The following is a 17,722-nucleotide window of genomic DNA, read 5'->3' as shown; positions in this document are numbered from 1 at the left end:
AACACATGGCTAACAACAATTAGTGAAACAGACTAATATAGTGTACTGACTCATTAAAATTATCAAAATTTCACACTAAGTTTACCATGTAGGGCAAAGATTTTTACCTGATTAGACATAAGCGTAGCTACACAGTTATAAAAAGAGTCAAGCTGATCCAACTTTACACCACTCAACGACTTCTCCTGAGTAAAGAGACCGATAACTCTTTGATACCAGGTATTCAGTATCTTCTCTTCTGCTTTAGAACAGCTCAGAGAGACATCAGTCTTTAAAGATACACAGTCAATTGGCCCTTTCAATCTAGAAAATAAAGTTCCAAGCAACTTTATAAACAAAATTTAAATACCTATGGAGTAAAGTAACAGCAATCTACACTGTATTACAAACCCATCCTTTTTTAGCAGCAAGCACAGTGGGAATCTAAGCATCACTTCCATAGACTTAAATGGGGAAAAAAATACCCAAACCCCAGGAAATAAAGAAAAGTTACCAGAAAAAGTAATGAGGAAAATATACTGAAAATTATCTTTTTGAAAATTATGAAAAGTTCCAAGATTAAAAACAAAAATCAACTTACGAAAACTAGCAAGAAATCTGATCTATAGGGTTAGCACAAAATTCCCCACAGATAGTAATACTACTAGAAGTCAATTTTTCAGATGCTACTTTAATCAAACTTCTATGAGGATCACAGCATGAAGATTAAATAAATAATGAGGAGGCCTTTACAGAGTTAAAGGCAAAATAAATTGAAAGGGCTGATACTACCATCCATTTAAGCACCAATAAAAAATTTCTATGTAACACAGAGAAGAAAAGTCAAATGTCTCATAACACAAAGTAACCTACTCAAAGAACATTAAATGACACATTGAAGAAATTTATTATATTAAAACCCCTACAATAAATAACAGAATTGAACAAACTCTTCTTTACCAGCTTCAAAAACGTATACCAATTAATAACTCACCAGAACAGACTTTACCTGAAACTTGAGAAATCCACTATAAGAAAGGTAGAGAACGTTGCATAACCAAAATCCAGTAGTGTTTTCATTGTGGGGTGGAGAATGTGCAACTTGGAAAGGATTCGGTTTTTTGCTTTGATAAAACTGTTATGCCACGGTCTAGAAAAATCCAGGCCTCTGAAACAAAAAAAAACCCACACCACCAAAACAAACAAACGGTGAGGAGTTCAAGCAATACTCAAAACATTCTTACATATAAAAAGTAGTATTAGAAAGCTTATCCCTTAACATGAATAGTTATTCAAGTGCCATACACATATCCTTAATATGATGCAGTAAAAGCCATGAAGATACTCTGTCTGATCAACCATGTTTTATACTCCAGAGTATTTTCATATCACCTGCTCTTCCTGAAGGTCTTTCAATGTAAACTTCTAACTTCACCAATTGCTAACAGGAAGTATTTATCATCAATATCTAGATGGAGCACACATTCTGATGCTTCAGCAAATCGTGCAATTCAGATAATTAATTTCTGTCTACCTGAATTCCTCTTCTATTTTGACACAGCATAATAGCCTTTCCTTTTGCCTGAAGGTTTCACCTCATAACACCAAAGTCATATGAACCCTTGGCATTAGATGTGGTTTCAGCATGTTAAAGCACTGCACAATGCTGCTGTCTGCCAGTAAACTGCCCTGTACACACACTTCATTCCGCAGGCAGCTGCAATAAGACTGCAGCGTCTGGGCACTCGGAGTCAGAAGTCTCATTTGCAGCCGTTAGTGCTTCTCTAAGTAACTTTAACATCAGCAATAAAAGACTGTCAGTGCTAAAACTTTGTAAAGCATTCAGATATAAGATGTTCAAACCTAAGATCCTCTATAGAGAGAAAAAAAAGTCTCCTTAAGGGATTCCAGGATTGATACTGTGCCATTCACGTAGCTCAGCGAGAATTTCACTCATGCAACTGAGTACGTTTTGCCAGTGGGTTATTTACTAACTTAATCCACTCACAGAGGCAATAAGGGCAAAGGTGCCTCCTCTTCATCTTCAAGTCCTTTTACGTCTGGTTTAATAAGAACATTTCGCACTAGGAAAAAAAAAAAGGAGAGTATTACAAACATTAGAAGAAAATTAAGCCATGCTCAGCAAGTGCTGTACTTCCTCAGTCTTTCTCCAAGTTGAACCACACATTTAGTAGGATGGAACAGTAACTGTATCATCCAAGTCTCCAAAACACATTCTCCCAAAGGTAACTCAAAAACACAGTTACTGCTAAATATCTATACAAATTCAGGTGGCTTAATTCCAAATCTGTCCTGTATTCATGAAGGTTTTCAGATAGATTAGTGTTAATTAAGTACTTTCTTCACCAAAAGGATGGTCGGTCACCTGGAACAGGCTCACCAGGGAAGTGGTCACAGCATTGAGACTGTCAGAGTTCAAGAAGCATCTAGATAATGCTCTTAGTCACATGGTTTAGTTTCAGGTAATCCAGCAAGGAGTTGGACTCCATGATCCTTATGGGTCCCTTCCAAGTTGAGATAGTCTATGGTTCTAAATATTTATGGCAATTTTGTTTAATATAATGATAGCGGGATACTATAATTATCCCACTGATAACATTATGAAGAAGTTAGTCCCATGAAATTGAGTATTTTTTTAATCTGCATTTTTAAAAAGATCAGTCATCCACCAAAATATTGACAAAATTTGGCTCAATTTCATTTTTTCAATGGAAAAAAAAAAAAAAGACATTAATACATTATTTCAAGGGAATACACTTTCAAAATTCCAGTTCATGACTCTTTTAAAGTTTTAAAATTGAAGGGAGTTGTATGAGTGATATCTGCAAACAGCTAATTATCTTTGCAGAGTTTTATTGAGAGCTTCCTCATGCACAGAAAGCAGCATCAGAGAAGTTATGGATGTGCTTGTGGACGAACAGCTTAAAAAAAAGCTGCTGTTCCTTAAGAGGTAAAATAAAGAATGACTAGTACATGAAAAGTTTATACTTTCTTTAGTAGAAAACAGAGATGCATTCTTGCATCAAATTAACTCAGCAGGTTAAAGACTTAATGAAAAAAAGTCATCAGTAATCAATCTTTTTCTCATGAAGTCTACAGCTGCCTTTGTCTTTGCTTGACCTATACCTTTGGCTGGTTAATTTTTTACTAGTCCAAATAAAAGCATCAAGTTTTGCCTTAAGGATCACAGTCAATACACATTTGATGAGGCAAAAAAGAGAAATCAGTGATTGATTACAAAGATCATGTCTGGCTAAAAGAACAGTCTAGAAAAATTATTTTCAGTGTGAGTACATGGAACAGTTTACTACATATATTTATACACACACACATTAATATAGCAATATTAGTACTGTGTAGTTTCTGATACTTACCCATACATCTTCTCATGCTCATTTCATAATCCCTTATTATCTCTCCTAAAAGCTTTTCAACTAACAGCTCTGTATCTTTGCCTTCCATAAGCGACTGTGGCACCAATGCGAGCATGGACATCAGCCACTGCTGCTGAATGGGAACCACTGGATTACTTTGTACACACTTCTTCATAAACAGATAGTTTGTCTGAAAGGACAACATTGTCAGAGGTGTAATAATTGGCCACGTAAATATTTTTGAGTTAGGTTGACAATGAAGTCTCCTTTTATTCACCATTTCTTATACTTAGTGGCAGGTGACATAATCTAATCTGACAAGTACACTAAAAGCTACTCTACAGTTGGTAAAATGCTCTCCCTGTCTCAATGCTTCAATACAAAATATTGTACTTTTTAGTACAGCAATTTCCTTGGTTCTCTGCTGAAGGTTATGACTGACAATGAAACAGTTCAAGATTTGTTCTTTGGACAAATATTTATCTGGCAAAAAGTATGCACAAACAGGGTTGTTTTTTTTTTTTGCCAGAGAAATAGGTATTTATGGTTTTGAACAACAGTTTTGTTATAAAACAAAAAGGGATCTGAATCTCTATAATCTTCAGAATGAGTTCACCTAACATTGGCTAGGAAAAATTCACGTTCCTTTAAGGTTCTGAACGTAAATATTTCAACACTAATTTGAGTTTCAAGTGGCCCTCAGAGAGAAAGTCTTATTTTAAAAGTTATACACAAATTCCAGGATTTGTAAATGTTCTTCAAATCAAGTGAACAACTCAAAGACTACTTTTTGTAGAGGCCAAAGTATGATCTATGATCTCAAGTGAAAAAGTCCTGAAGCCTGTTAGAATTTTTCTAAGTAATGATCTTTAACTAAGGTTTAGATCAAAACTTAAATTACCCATGGACATAGTTTCTGTAATAGAAAAACACTTTCCTTCTATTGGAATACAAGAAAAGATTCCTATTTTGCTTCCTATTCCACTTTTCCCCCAACAAGACTACTGAAAAAGCTTTTCTTGTTTAAACACCGCTAATTCCACATAACATATCCAACCCCTCTGAATACAGGTCATTCACTTTTCTACTCTAAAGCAGAAGAAAGAATTTAACTCACTCTTTGTTGCTTTTGCTCACTGTTCATCTGTATAAAAAGGAACAGAAAATTGCGATGTATAAAGAACATATAAACAAAACAAAAAATTGGAAATATAAAATCTAACAAATATTATTCCTAAACAAGGACTTTATTCTGTAGATATACAGGTATCAATTTCATTGGGGCTACTTGAGCATGTAAATACATTTATGAATTATTAAGGATTGAGATAAATATCTTCAAGTCAATACTAAAAAGTAAGAGGCATAAGTGCCCCAATAACAAAGAACAAAACAGGCAACAGTTAAAATATTGAAGAAGTACTTTCTCACAGTGGAAGGCAGTTCTGGAATAGCAGGTGCAGGATCTCTGTGGTATTTTTCTTCCATCGATATGTGGTAGACTTTTAAAGCTTGATCAATTCTGAAGTAAAACATGAGTCAGAAATGCAGATAAACTACAAATAATACATGAATACTATCATATTAATTGATGCAACCTGTTTTTTCTTGTTTACCAACTCCTTGATCACTAGAAGGTAAGGCTGCCTTTGCAAACTGTCTTCTCTTTTATAAAAGAGCCACATTTATCTTGACCATAATCACAATATATACATGCCTTGACTCACCTCATTCAGTTGCCCAGTGCTCCTGTTAGGATTATATGTTAATTCTCAACCAACTACAACAGATCTTGTCCAACCGTATTATGAAAAAAAAGAAAAAAAAAGTGCAGAACAAAACTCCTAAAGCTGTTTATTTTAAGACTAGCTCTTTCTTACTGCCTGTGATTCCCTTCTGTGATCAGTCCTTTTCAGACTTCAATTCTGCAACTTAGTTTTACACCACTGCCTAGCTCCAATGAACCCAACAATTTGGGATGCATACAAGTATCTTCTGAGAAAAAGCAACCTGTAATACTTGACCACTTGGAAATTTAGCCACTGAAGTGGAACATCAATTGCATAGGAATTAGTTAAGTAACTGGTTACCATCACCAAATGTAGTTACAGCAAACGATATCACTAAAAACCCACACCAACAAAACCAGAATTATTGATATCAGTGCCACTATTCAAAATGGGTTAAATTAAGACTGTATGTAGGTCTTTAATTTCCATTTCCTCTTTCGAAGGCCAAAATGATTTTTTTCTGTGCTTTTTAATCCTATCACGTACTATTAGACTTCTTTATCTTTTTAATCTTCTACATGAAAATGCAGGTTGCTATATATTCCATAATACTACTATAAACAATGCTACCCTAGCCCACATAATCCTCTCATATTTATGCCACGATAATCAACATATCTCGGGTTTCTTCAGTAAGTTCCTGAAAATAACGCAGGTATTTCAGGAATAAATTTCTATCAAGATAATAATAAAAGAAGAACCTAATTTTCTATTAGACCTAGAACAACTAGATGAAAGCAGCTTTTTCCTGTCGTCTTTCCTCCTTTGCAAATGAAAATCTTGAAAGACAATTTTATGTGAATTTACCAATCATCTTGGCAGCTGTGCTCCTCTGGTAATGACACAGATGACTAACCTCAGCAGCAAATGTATTGAGAGAGTGACAAAGAAGCCTGTTAGAAGTAGACCTACATTTGGGTCATTCATACAAAAGCAGGCAAGTAATCCAGACTTTGATCCTCTTTGAAAAATGTTTTCATAAAGAGAAAGAATGTTTTTCAGTCTATCATAAACAATGTTCGAAACCTGGAGGTTGCTTTCTCCTCACAACTGATCGCAACAAACATACAGCACTCAAAATTTGCCTGAGGTAAAAGAAAAAACATCAGAAATCCCATCAAATGTTCTTCTATTATTAACAGTTTTAGATGGAAAGTGTTCAGCACTGCAACAGTGATATCGAAAACCTCTAAAATCAACAAACACCATTATTATTTCTCAGATGTCTAAGTGTAATGTTTCTTTCATTTGAATTTCAACATTTCTTGAATATCATGAAACTCACAGTAACTGACTAAGCATCTTTTGCTGTTTGTTGCATCTTCGGTGCCTCAGTAGTTTATTCTGGAACGGTGACATATCAGATGTGACTGACGAAGGTAAAACAGTGGGAAGAAACAAAGTTCTCAAAGCCTTTTTATTGGAAGGTGCTCCATCTGAGTGCAGCATCTAAAACCATAACAAAACCAAGATTCTAGAATACAATTAATACTGTCCAGAAAGCAGTTTAACACATGCATGTATTAAGTTGAATGTACATAAAATGTAAAATGAGGTAGCCTCAGGGATTTCCACAACTTAGGTATGAAAGTTTAGCTTTCAGAAAACAGAAAAATGCTGTATATACTAAAATCGCCAAGTTCAACAGAAAGCAAAGCCTGCAATAGTAAAAAAACAATAGTACAGTTCCGCTAACTGAAGATTAGCACATTGCATAAAAGTAAAGTTCTATTACAAATCTAAGTGTTAATCTTCTGGCTGTACACAGCACAGAAAACACCAGAAAAGCAGTCTGTTAAACCCCTCGGCAGACTGCACCAGCCTGGCTCTGACATAGGTGCGCTTCCTGCTCTGATCGGGCCTGCGACAGCACTGCTGTTCCTGTGGTTTCAGAAAGTGACTACCTACTCCTTTCTTGTCTGGTCACTAAAAAAAGTTACTGCCTCACTAAGTCCACCCATGCTAGATAACGTGGAATAATTCAGACAAGGGTGGCCTCTGAAGTTCTGAGGAAAAAAAGTGCTCCAAAGCATCCTTGATGTTTGGTATTACTGTGAAGATAGAGCTGCAACAAATTTTCAAGTGTAAGATCCTAGAATTCTGGTGAAGTGAGAGACAGTCTTTAAAGGAAAAGAAATAAAACCATAATGACATCAACATAGACTTCTAGCTTCACCACAACGTCAAATGGGAGCAAAATTATGAGAAAGTTATTCTTTAGACACTGTATCACTGCTAAAGAGAGACAAAGTGCAGGAAATTATCAAGAAAGCATTTCTATAAAAACAGCACCCTATTCTTCTTTTCATGTTTCTCAAAGAAAAAAGTAATTAAACATGTTCTATGTGCAAAGTAGTCATTAAAAGTTCTATTTAATACATGGAAAGGTTAAGAAACTGCATGACCATCTTGTAAAAAGCAGCCTAAAATTGGAGACAATTCAGAAACAATTTTGTGATGCTGAAAGCCTTGTGGTGAACTTACAGTTCTCAAGCAGCCTGCCATCTTGCACATAAACATATGTTCCATCAACAGACTCTAGTGATAGTTTTATGTATGTATCTAAGGCAGAGCAGGGCACGATTTCCTTGTAACTGCCTGTCTGGAAATGTTTATCTGAGCTACCAGAACAAATGCCTGTGTAAATACCAAGCAGGTGCTTGACAGTACTTTACTATTTTAAACTGCAGTAACTCCAGGCTCTCCAGATAATCTTCACTTACAGTACACCAAGGTGTACATCTTCGGAAGCAAGGCTAAACTGAGATTACTAAAACGAAAGAGGCAAACAAGGTGTTAATGTGGCTGAGGGGATGCGGCTAAATCCTGGCTTGTGGATGCAGATTCCCAATGAAAAGAAGGCTTGTAATTTGGTGGAATGGATATGGAATTCAAGATAAGCAGAGGGGAGTTTTGGTTACAAGATCCCAGTTGTGAGTAGTTGGGCTGTGCAACAGGAAAGTGGAGACAGGTATGGGTTTGAAATAAGAATCCTAGTCTGGGAGTGGGATGAAAATGTGGAGATTACTGGATAACCATGGTTAAAGATACTTCGCAACCAAAGATTGATAATCACCTCATATTAAGAAGAAAAAAATGAAGGAAAATTAAAAAAAAAACCTGTAGTGAGATCGGGCTCAAGTTCACTAAAAGACCGTCCTTCTATAGCGACTTAAGTCTTGCTCGTGGCCGAGTATGGCTATCCCAAAATATTGATGGTAGGGCTCCCCTAGAAACAGCACACAAACTCACAACTGCATTTCAACAGATTCTCACAAGGGAGCAGAAAGCCAAAGCTACCTCCTAAATTAGTGGTGTATCCTAGAAATCAATTAAAACGGGTGGTGGTGGAGGCATCGAAAGGAATAAAGCTCAGCTAAAGAAAGCCGCGAAAGCGTTATGTTTCCCTGGCACTCCCCCAGGCCAGCAGGCGGAGATGCGGAGGGAAGAGCAGCATCAATCCCTGCAACCGCCCCCCAGCCCCGTGGGGGCCGCCCCGCCGCCCTCACCTCTGCCGGTGCCACGGTCCCGCGGGGACGCCGGGCGGGACGGCGGCGCGGACGCGGCTCACAACAACAAGGCGGTTGCCACGGAGCCGAGGGCGGGCGGCGCGGCGGCCGTCAGCGGAAGGGCTGAGGCGCGGTGGAACCGTGCGGGTCGCTGACTGCGGGAGAGCGGGTCTTCCCGGTGCCTCTCCCGGGATACCCACAGTCCCGACCCCGTCCGCCTTCCCTGGCGCCATTTCAAACGCCGCAGATACGCCGCGGTGTCGAGGCCACCCCAGGCACCCACACTGCAAACGGGCGCCCTGCGCACCTGCGGGCATTAACCCGCCCGTCTCAGCTCGCAGGTGGCGTGTGCGCAAAACCATTAGACGGCCAGATCTTTAACCGTGTCTCTTCAGCTTTCGGAGGAGACCTCCCCTTGAAGATAAAGCAGCACACTGCTCTTAGAAGGGAGCTATGCCTGCCTGGATCCCCGCTGCTAGCAAGGTTCGCTTGCACGAAACAGAACGCTCACTCAATGCCCGTTTCACCTGCTCACAGAAAGGCTGTTTGTTGCATTTGTACTATCCAGGCTACTAACATACTCTTGTGATTAAAAAAAAAAAAAAAAGCAAATACTTGGAAGAATCTTACCTTACATTTCCTAGTCTGCCACAGGGCTTAATCTAGTCTAAGCAAGTCATTAAGCGTCTTCGCTCCAGTGTTCTGCCTGCACAAAGCAGATAAAAACCTTCCTGTTCCAGATCACAGCAAGAACACTTGAGAAATTACAATACCGTCACACACCAGATAGCTGTTGCTAAGCTTCTACATTTTGTAAAACTATAAATGGAAATTTTAAGAAATTCCAGAGATTTACCACCCACTTGCCCGCATTTAACAGAGAGACCTTAAAATCCTAATTTTAAATCTGTGTGGGCAGAGCCCCATGAGCGGAGACTGCAAAAACAACAGCTAGAGAGAGTTTAGAGTCGTTTTAGCAAGTGCCAGGCACCCCGCCAAGCCACCTTACCGGCCCAGGACTATTCAGTTTGAGGTTTAACTCCAGACGTGAAATGTTTTCTCACCAACAGAAAACAAGCCCAAACCCTTGGTATCAAGGTATTTACCCATAAACAGTTCGCACTCATTCGCGCGTTATGTGGGGAACTGAGGCCCTTTTCCGACAGCCGTTTGCCAGGCGGACGTGGAGCCTTTCCTGAGGAGACGGGATTTCACTGCTGAGGGAACAGAACCTGCTGGTTCTCCAGCCAGTCTCACTGACACCGTACGGGCGGGTTAACCGCCGAGAAAGGGGCCGAGAACACACGAGCAGGAAGAACGCCGCCACCGGGCCGCCCTTTCAGTCAGACTGAGGCGTGACCGCTCCCGCCTCTGCCCGCGGCGGCGCCCCGCCCCTCCACGGCGCGCGGCCGGTGCCACCCGGGAGTCGCTCCGCCCAGCCTCGCCGCCGCGCAGCTTCCGGGCGCGCCTCTCGGAAGCGGGCGAGCGGCGGCGCCGGCTCCATGTGGCGCAGGCTGCGCTCCGCCCTCGGGCGGCTCCGCGGCTCGCCCGCCGCCTTCCCCGCCGGTGCCGGCCGCCCGCCCGGCCCTCGCGGCGCCATGGAGCGGGCCGTGGTGCGGTGTGTGCCGTCCGAGCCCAAGCTGAGCCTGCAGTTCGTGCTCCCCGACGGCAGCGCCAGGCACATGCAGCGGGACCAGGCTGAGCCGCTGGGCCGGGCGCTGGCCCGTATCGCCACTAACGCCGCCAAGGGCCACGCCAAGGCGGCGAAGAAGAGCAAGAAAGCGCGGGCGGAGGGCGGCCCAGCCGAGGAGGCTGCGGCGGCGGCGCCGGCTGTGCGGCTCTTCTCCAGCGACGGGGAGGCGGTGGCTGAGGAGGTGCCCAACGCGGCGGCCTGGCAGGACGGCGCCGTGCTGCAGATCGGAGAGGCGCAGTACCGCGTGGAGCGCAACCCGCCGGCGCTGACCGAGCTCCAGCTGCCGCGCTCGCTCCTGGCCGGCTTCCCCGTGTGCCCCAAGGTGAGCGCCGAGTTCGCCGCGCCGCAGCACTGCCTGTTCCGCTGGTACCGCGAGCAGCGGCCCGCGGCCGGCGGGGGGGAGGCGGCGGGCGGCGGCCCGGCCTGGGTGGAGGCGGCGGCTGCCGAGCGCGTCTTCACGCCCTCTAACGCGCTGGTGGGGCTGCGGCTGAAGCTGCGCTGCACGCCCGGCGACGGAGCGCAGCGCTACGGGCCGCCCCGCGAGGTGGAGAGCAGCGGCCCCGTGGAGGCCGGCCCCGGCGCCTGCACCTTCGACCCCCGGCACCTCTACACCAAGAAGGTCTGCGGCGAGGGCTCCATTCGCGCCGTCTCCTACAACATCCTGGCCGACACGTACGCCCAGACGGAGTTCTCCCGCACCGTGCTCTACCCCTACTGCGCTCCCTACGCCCTGGAGCTCGACTACCGGCAGAACCTCCTCAAGAAGGAGCTGGCGGGCTACAACGCCGACCTTATCTGCTTGCAAGAAGTGGATAAGTCCGTCTTCGTGGACAGCCTGGTTCCAGCTCTAGATGCGTTTGGACTCGAGGGGCTCTTCAAGATTAAGGAGAAGCAGCACGAAGGCCTGGCCACTTTCTACCGCCGGGACAAGTTCAGCCTCCTTAGCCGGCACGACGTGGCTTTCAGTGAAGCCCTGCTCTCGGGCCCACTGCACAAGGAGCTGTGTGATAAGCTGGCCAAGTACCCCTTGGTGCAGGACAAAGTGCTGCAGAGGTCATCTGTGCTGCAGGTACCGGCTTTTACGTGCATTCGTCTTCTTTCCCCTCTGCTCCTGCTGTCTCCAGGCAGCTGCAGCCAAGCTAGGCTTGTTGAGCGTCTGACCATGGGAGAAGGGAGGTGAGGGATTAACAATCTGAAACATAGAATAGTGTGGTATGTTCTCTGTTGGATGGGGTAGTGAATAGAGCAGAAGAGGAACTTGGGAACAATAACAAAACACTGAGAGTTTACTGAACTGGATATATGGAATCACCAAAATTTGGTAAAAATGGCAAATTTTTTTTTGTTTGTTTTAAAATGAAGATAGCTGTTGAGATTCTGGGCCAGGTATTGATTCCTGGTTGGTGGTATTGGCTGCCAAGTTTTTCACTAGTTACTCTTGTATATCAGAATATGTATTTCACAAAACTTAAATCCCTTCTCAGTGACATGACATTAATTTAGCTTGCTTGAATAATGCCACTTTAGAAAGTGACAGTAGGGAGAGAAATAAGGTTGGTCAGGTTTGTGAGCTTGTTGATGCCAGAGTGTCTGCCACCAGAGCTATTGTGTAAGTAAAAATGTGTAAGATGCATCTGTGTCAGGAATTTCAGAAACACTCGTTGGCAAAAGTTTCCACTCATGGACTGAGTAGGACTAACAAGCTTTCCTTGATAACTGAAATCACCTCTAAATTTATGTTCAATTTAACAACTATGCAGTGCTACAGTTTGCTTGCTAAAATCGGAGACACAGCTCCAATTCTCTTGCAGAGGTGGGAGAATAGAAAATAAAAGTAGTTAAGAATGGTACAGCATTAGCAACATCTTATGAAAAAATGTGGAATGGATTGAAGGAAGAAAAACAGCCAAAGCAGACACTTACAGACAAAAGAACGCTTGTCAAATAACCTGGATATAGTGGTAATGTATTGGCTAATACTTAGACCTTGTATAGAAGATGAATAGACTCAGCTTAGGAGCTGTACTGTTCATTAGTTATAAGCATCAGATTCTTTGAACTGGATTGCCATAAAGGCATAAGCTAACTATGTATTTTTAAAAATATATAACCTATTTAAGACTTCTCAAAGACTGCTTTTCTCTTGAAGGTTTCAGTTCTTCAGTCTACAACTGATCCTTCCAGGAAGATTTGTGTAGCTAATACCCACCTATACTGGCATCCAAAAGGTAATTTTGTTATGCTCGGGTATGTAGGATAACTGGGATTGTAAAGTCCTTCCTAGGGAGAATAGATTTCCCCCCATTCTCTTGCAGCTATAACCTTTTCTTCTGGAACTGAGGGTTTCCTGCCTTGCTTCTTACCTAGATGAATCGAGCCAGGCTGCTAGGTCTCTTTATTTGTTTTCCTTGGAGTAAGATTCTTCTGGTCTGCCTGGGGGTCAGTAGAATACAGCTCAAAGCAAGGCAAGTCATGTTACACACAATGGACCCAAAGAGTAGACCATAAAATAGAGACAGCTTTGTGTGTGCTCATGGCTTCCCAATCCTATTGTACCTGAAAGAGCTACATTGGGGTACTGCCAGGAGGGCAACCAAATTGGGCTACAGAAGCTTTTAGAAGAGATTCTTCTCTTATAAATCAGTTTTCTTTGGTTCTGTGCCTTTCAGGAACATTATTAGGAGGGTTGCCATGAAATGGAAAGCTGCTGTAATATGGGTGTTTAAGGTTCAGAGTTCTTGCATGTGCGAGTTTAAATTAAAACACTGTCCGCCTCTCTAAAACTTTCATAGTCACAAACTTCAAAGGCTTATTTATGAAAACTATTCTGAAACATAGTGCACGGAAAATTTAAAATGAGATTGCCCTTTCAGAGCTATGCATGATATATACTTAAATGAGCAACTTGGAAAATTCCTCCAATGCTACTGTGAAGTATTTAATATGTTTTTATATTCTTAGGTGGGAACATCCGCCTCATCCAAATCGCTGTAGCCTTGTCTCACATCAAGCACGTCGCATGTGACTTGTATCCTAGTATACCAGTCATATTTTGTGGAGATTTTAATAGTACACCATCGTCTGGAACTTACAGTTTTATTAACAGTGGGAGCATTGCTGAAGACCATGAAGACTGGGTCTCGAACGGTGAAGAAGAAAGGTGCAATATGCCTCTAAGCCATCCTTTCAAACTGTTAAGTGCTTGTGGAGAACCTGCTTATACAAACTACGTTGGTGGGTTTCATGGATGTCTGGACTACATTTTCATTGACAAAAACACTCTAGAGGTTGAACAGGTCATTCCATTGCCAAGTCATGAAGAAGTAACAACCCATCAAGCTTTGCCAAGTGTTTCACATCCTTCTGACCATATAGCACTAATATGTGACTTAAAGTGGAAATAGATCACTCTTGCATGGTGCTTTTGGGGGGTTTTCAAACAGATTTAATTTGCCACTGGGGAACTGAGGTTACAGCCTGGATTGTATACTAAAAGGAAAGTCAAAAAGATTACTGAAAAATTCGTGTGTTTAATGGTTCTACTGAATATTATCACACTGTTCAGAATATTTGCGTGAATTTTCCCTTCTCTTTTTATATTCTAATAGGAAAAATAGATTTAAGATGAGGGGTTTGAAAATTGGATTATCGTATACCTTTTTATTGGTGTTTTTTAAAGGATTGAGAATTATTTTGTTAAAAATATATTAATCTGATTTATAAGACGGTTTATAAACTGAACCCTGCTTAATTCAGAACCAAATGCAGAACCTGAAAACAAATGGATTTAGTTGACTCAACCTTATTGGAATTACTGTCATGACAAGACGATTTGTTAGAATAAGTTCAGAAATTGTCTTGTTCACTTACCATTATTGTGCCCCGATTTTTTAGTAAGTGGCATGAACAATATACTTGTACCTACTACCGTCTGAAAAGATGTTCTTTAATTATCAGTGAATAGACTTTCTGTCAACAACCAACCGATGGTTATAATTGACTTGGAAGTGTTTTGCTTGACCACTTAAGATAGGTGGTAGGGTTAAGACCACTTAATATGAGGGTAATTTTAGCACCTGGTAAAATTGGACTACATACATAGGTAGCATCTACTTTGAATGTCTGTTTCTTCTGTTGTTTATAGTCAATGGCAGTAAAGGAAAGACTGAAGTCCAGGACAGCCAACTCTGGATGGGAGGGAGCTTTTTAAACAATATAATCTGTTTTCAGGTAGGGGGAAGATACAGAATAGTTGATGTGGTGCATTAGCTATCTGTGCCTAAATCTTGAAAAAGAAACATAAGTGACTTGCAAACCTTTATCACAATTGTTCTATTTTGTTCCTCTGTTGCATACAAAGATGACCTGAATTTTTAATCTTTTTACCCACAGTTTTCCTTCTAGAAATGATCTAGTCTTCCCTATTTTGTAGGACATAAAAGATGTGGGAAAATGTATTTTGTCTGTACTTTTGTTGAATGTGTTGGAAGGGTTTCAGTCATTTAACAAGCTGCTTTTCTTGCAACATTAGTCCATCAGAAACAAACATCCTTTGAAAAACATTTCACTGGATCACTCATCAAATAAAGTTCTCTTTTCAATTGTCTGTCACTGTCATCACTTGATTTCTTTCCAGTTACTGGTGTGTTTCATGGCAAAACAAGTCTGCCCAGGTTGGTAAAAGTTGTATATGCTATACTTGCACAACTAGCTACTTCTCAGTCCGCTGTGTTTTAGTGGACTCTAGGTTATAGCTATATAAGCTGGGATTCACCAGACTCTTTTTATGCTACTAAAAATAGGCAGTTGCTTTCAAGTAGTGTATTGCTGAGGGTTGTTGGTCATGTCTTTTGCTGTAGGACCTGCTATACTGTGAAGAGTGGTGCTTTGCAAAAGCCTGTAAACATCTGGCCTTCAGCCTTTTCTATGTTATTTCTAATAAAATTACGACTGGTTTTTGATACTGTAGTATTTGAGTATCTAACAAGTTGATGGTGATAAACAACTGCACTAGTAAAGCCAACAAGCAGGTTTAGTCCCAGAGAACGTACAAGGCTAAAAAGATGCAGGGCCAGAAATCTCAAAACATGTCTCAAACATTATGACACGAAAAGACAAGTCTCATGAACTGCCCAGAATTTTGTTACTGACTACAAATAAAAACACAGGTAAATGGGAATTGACAAAAGGACTGTTCTGCTAACACAAAAGTTTGTACAAGCCTGTATTACTAACGGTCTCATGTAAACGTCCTTCTCAAGTAGCTTTCTTCGGCAGTTACCTTCCATCTTCCTCTCATCCCAGCCTCTCTTAACTGATCCTGCTCTACCACCTCTGAATTCTGGCTATTTGTTCCTGCTCATGTCACATCAAACTAAAATAGGGAGTGATCCAGCTAAAAATACAGGGCCTTTAATTTTCTTGATTGTGTTATTGTTTTAACGAGTCATTATATCCTGAGCTGATTCACCATAAATCCTCTTGTGCCCAAAGAGTGAGATACAGGCTTGGAGGTGGGAATAAGTGATCAAGGCCTGGGGCAAGGCACTCACTTGTTAAGCTGATCTGCCACAAAACACAAGGCTTCATTGGAAGCGTGCTCATTTATTTTCATGGGCTTTGACAGGCTTATATGTAAACCTTCAGAATTAATTTTTTCTTGAGTTAGCATTTTAGCTAAGCCAAATGATAGCTAAGGGTCTTTGGATAAAAAAAAAAAAAAAGGAAGCAAAATGGGGAATGTGGCAATGAAAGCGGCAAAGAATGATGTTAGGTCTTCACAACAGGGCGAAGGACAGTGCTTGCCCTGTAAAATGGAGCCCTAAATATTTTGGGTAGGGTCCTTGATCAGTTACTGTACTGTTCTCTGATAGGTCTAACTAAAAAGTAAAATGTAGTTCAGTCTTGCATGAGTTGAAGGTGATGTCTGTACTGTTCTAAACTACAAAGTTGATAATAAAAGTATCAGTGATTCATAACTAAACTTCAAGATACAGGAGTGAGGCAAAAGTCTTGCAAACAGAATGTAAACAGAGGCTGTAAAACTCGTATCTGAGCGAAGAAGATTTACTAATTTAGTAAGTGAGAGAAAGCTTACACCTGAAGATGTAACGTTTGCAAGCATATGGCATCTTCAAGGGCAGAAAAATTAATTGAAACATCTGTTCAAGAAGAAAATCTAAGTATTGACACCTTGGAAAAACACTGAAAATAACACTAGAGCTGAGTCAGAGGCCTTCTACAATTTGCCAGCTCTAAAAAATTTGAGGGGAAAAAAAAAACCAAACCAAACTCCACTGAGTAACGCAGGCTTGTAGACTGGAAAGAGAAATGTGGCAGTCTCAGTCACTTAGAAGATTAAGACCGCAATTGTTAAGTTTGGAAGTGAAATTCTATTGCTTCCATAGCCTAACTGAGCTTCCCTTACAACTTTGAAAAACATTCTTTTTCTCCTTTTTAAAAACCTATCCATTACAACGGGGTTACTTCGTCTTAAGCTTCCAAACCCGAAACATTAAAAATCTGCAGCTTCTCCATAGTACCAGAAGATGGAGCTGCTCAGAGAAGAGACTTGCCTGGCATTCTGCTTCCCTTCCACGTGGCAGCAGGTCCCTCTCGTTCCCCGTGCGGGTACTTGGGTTGCTGGTTCTGTCTCTGTGCAGACCAAGGAGAGAGAGCGCACAGGAAAGCTGGCAGCTGTAAGGGAAAAAACACGGCACTGGAGCAGGCCCAGTAAAATTAGCTGGCCCTTGCACATGGCAGATAATCCTTTAGCATCTTCAGGAGGAAATTCAGCCCCACGAGGTAGCGCTGGAGATTCTCCAGCCCAAGCATCCCTGGTTTAATGAGTAAAATGCAGCAGCACAGGCTGACTACCAATAGCAGCAATGTGTCAGGAACCAGTCAGACATTTCTGGAGAGAATGCAGCACCAGGGTCTAGAATAGGAAAAAGTCACAATTCAAAAGAATTGTGATTTTTTGGGGGATGAAAAGTACCCTTTTGGTACACCTTTGGCCCATATCTCCCATGCTCTGAAGCTATATTTACATCTATGTGAGGTAAAATATGGTGCTTCCTACTCCACATAAGGTGATTTTAGCTCCCCCTACACATCTGGACCTTGGCCAGTAATTAATTCTTCTTCTCTAAATCACCTCTAGAACCCAGATTTGTAGAACTCCATTCAGCTTGCCTCCATTTTATTTCATAGAATGGTTTGGGCTGGAAGGGACCTCAAAGATCATCCAGTTCCAACCCCCCTGCCATGGGCAGGGACACCTTCCACTAGATCAGGTTGCTCAAAGCCTCATCCAGCCTGGCCTTGAACACTTCCAGGGATGGGGCAGCCACAACT

At 41.7% G+C, this 17,722-nt stretch overlaps 2 protein-coding genes across 2 annotated transcripts in view; one reads left to right on the top strand and one right to left on the bottom strand.

Moving 5' to 3' along the window:
- DNAH12 (dynein axonemal heavy chain 12) overlaps nt 1-6,613 on the bottom strand; it is a 69,443-nt gene extending 62,830 nt beyond the window's left edge. The window contains exons 1-7 of the mRNA XM_086619344.1: nt 6,450-6,613; nt 4,806-4,896; nt 4,492-4,518; nt 3,375-3,564; nt 1,988-2,063; nt 989-1,147; nt 108-303 (exon numbers count right to left, since the gene is read on the bottom strand). Of these exons, the coding sequence (XP_086475470.1) occupies nt 108-303; nt 989-1,147; nt 1,988-2,063; nt 3,375-3,564; nt 4,492-4,518; nt 4,806-4,896; nt 6,450-6,613 (903 nt within the window). The remainder of the gene's footprint in view (nt 1-107; nt 304-988; nt 1,148-1,987; nt 2,064-3,374; nt 3,565-4,491; nt 4,519-4,805; nt 4,897-6,449) is intronic.
- A 3,562-nt stretch (nt 6,614-10,175) lies between these two features.
- PDE12 (phosphodiesterase 12) lies at nt 10,176-14,972 on the top strand. The gene is made up of 3 exons (XM_009978107.2): nt 10,176-11,435; nt 12,516-12,594; nt 13,328-14,972. The coding sequence occupies exons 1-3, from the start codon at nt 10,176-10,178 to the stop codon at nt 13,768-13,770; spliced, it is 1,782 nt and encodes a 593-aa protein (XP_009976409.2). The 3' UTR covers nt 13,771-14,972.
- The last annotated feature ends 2,750 nt before the right edge of the window (nt 14,973-17,722 follow it).

This window comes from Tauraco erythrolophus, chromosome 12, assembly GCF_009769465.1.
Source record: "Tauraco erythrolophus isolate bTauEry1 chromosome 12, bTauEry1.pri, whole genome shotgun sequence".
NCBI lineage: Eukaryota > Metazoa > Chordata > Aves > Musophagiformes > Musophagidae > Tauraco > Tauraco erythrolophus.
This window is presented reverse-complemented; position numbering and strand designations above follow the sequence as displayed.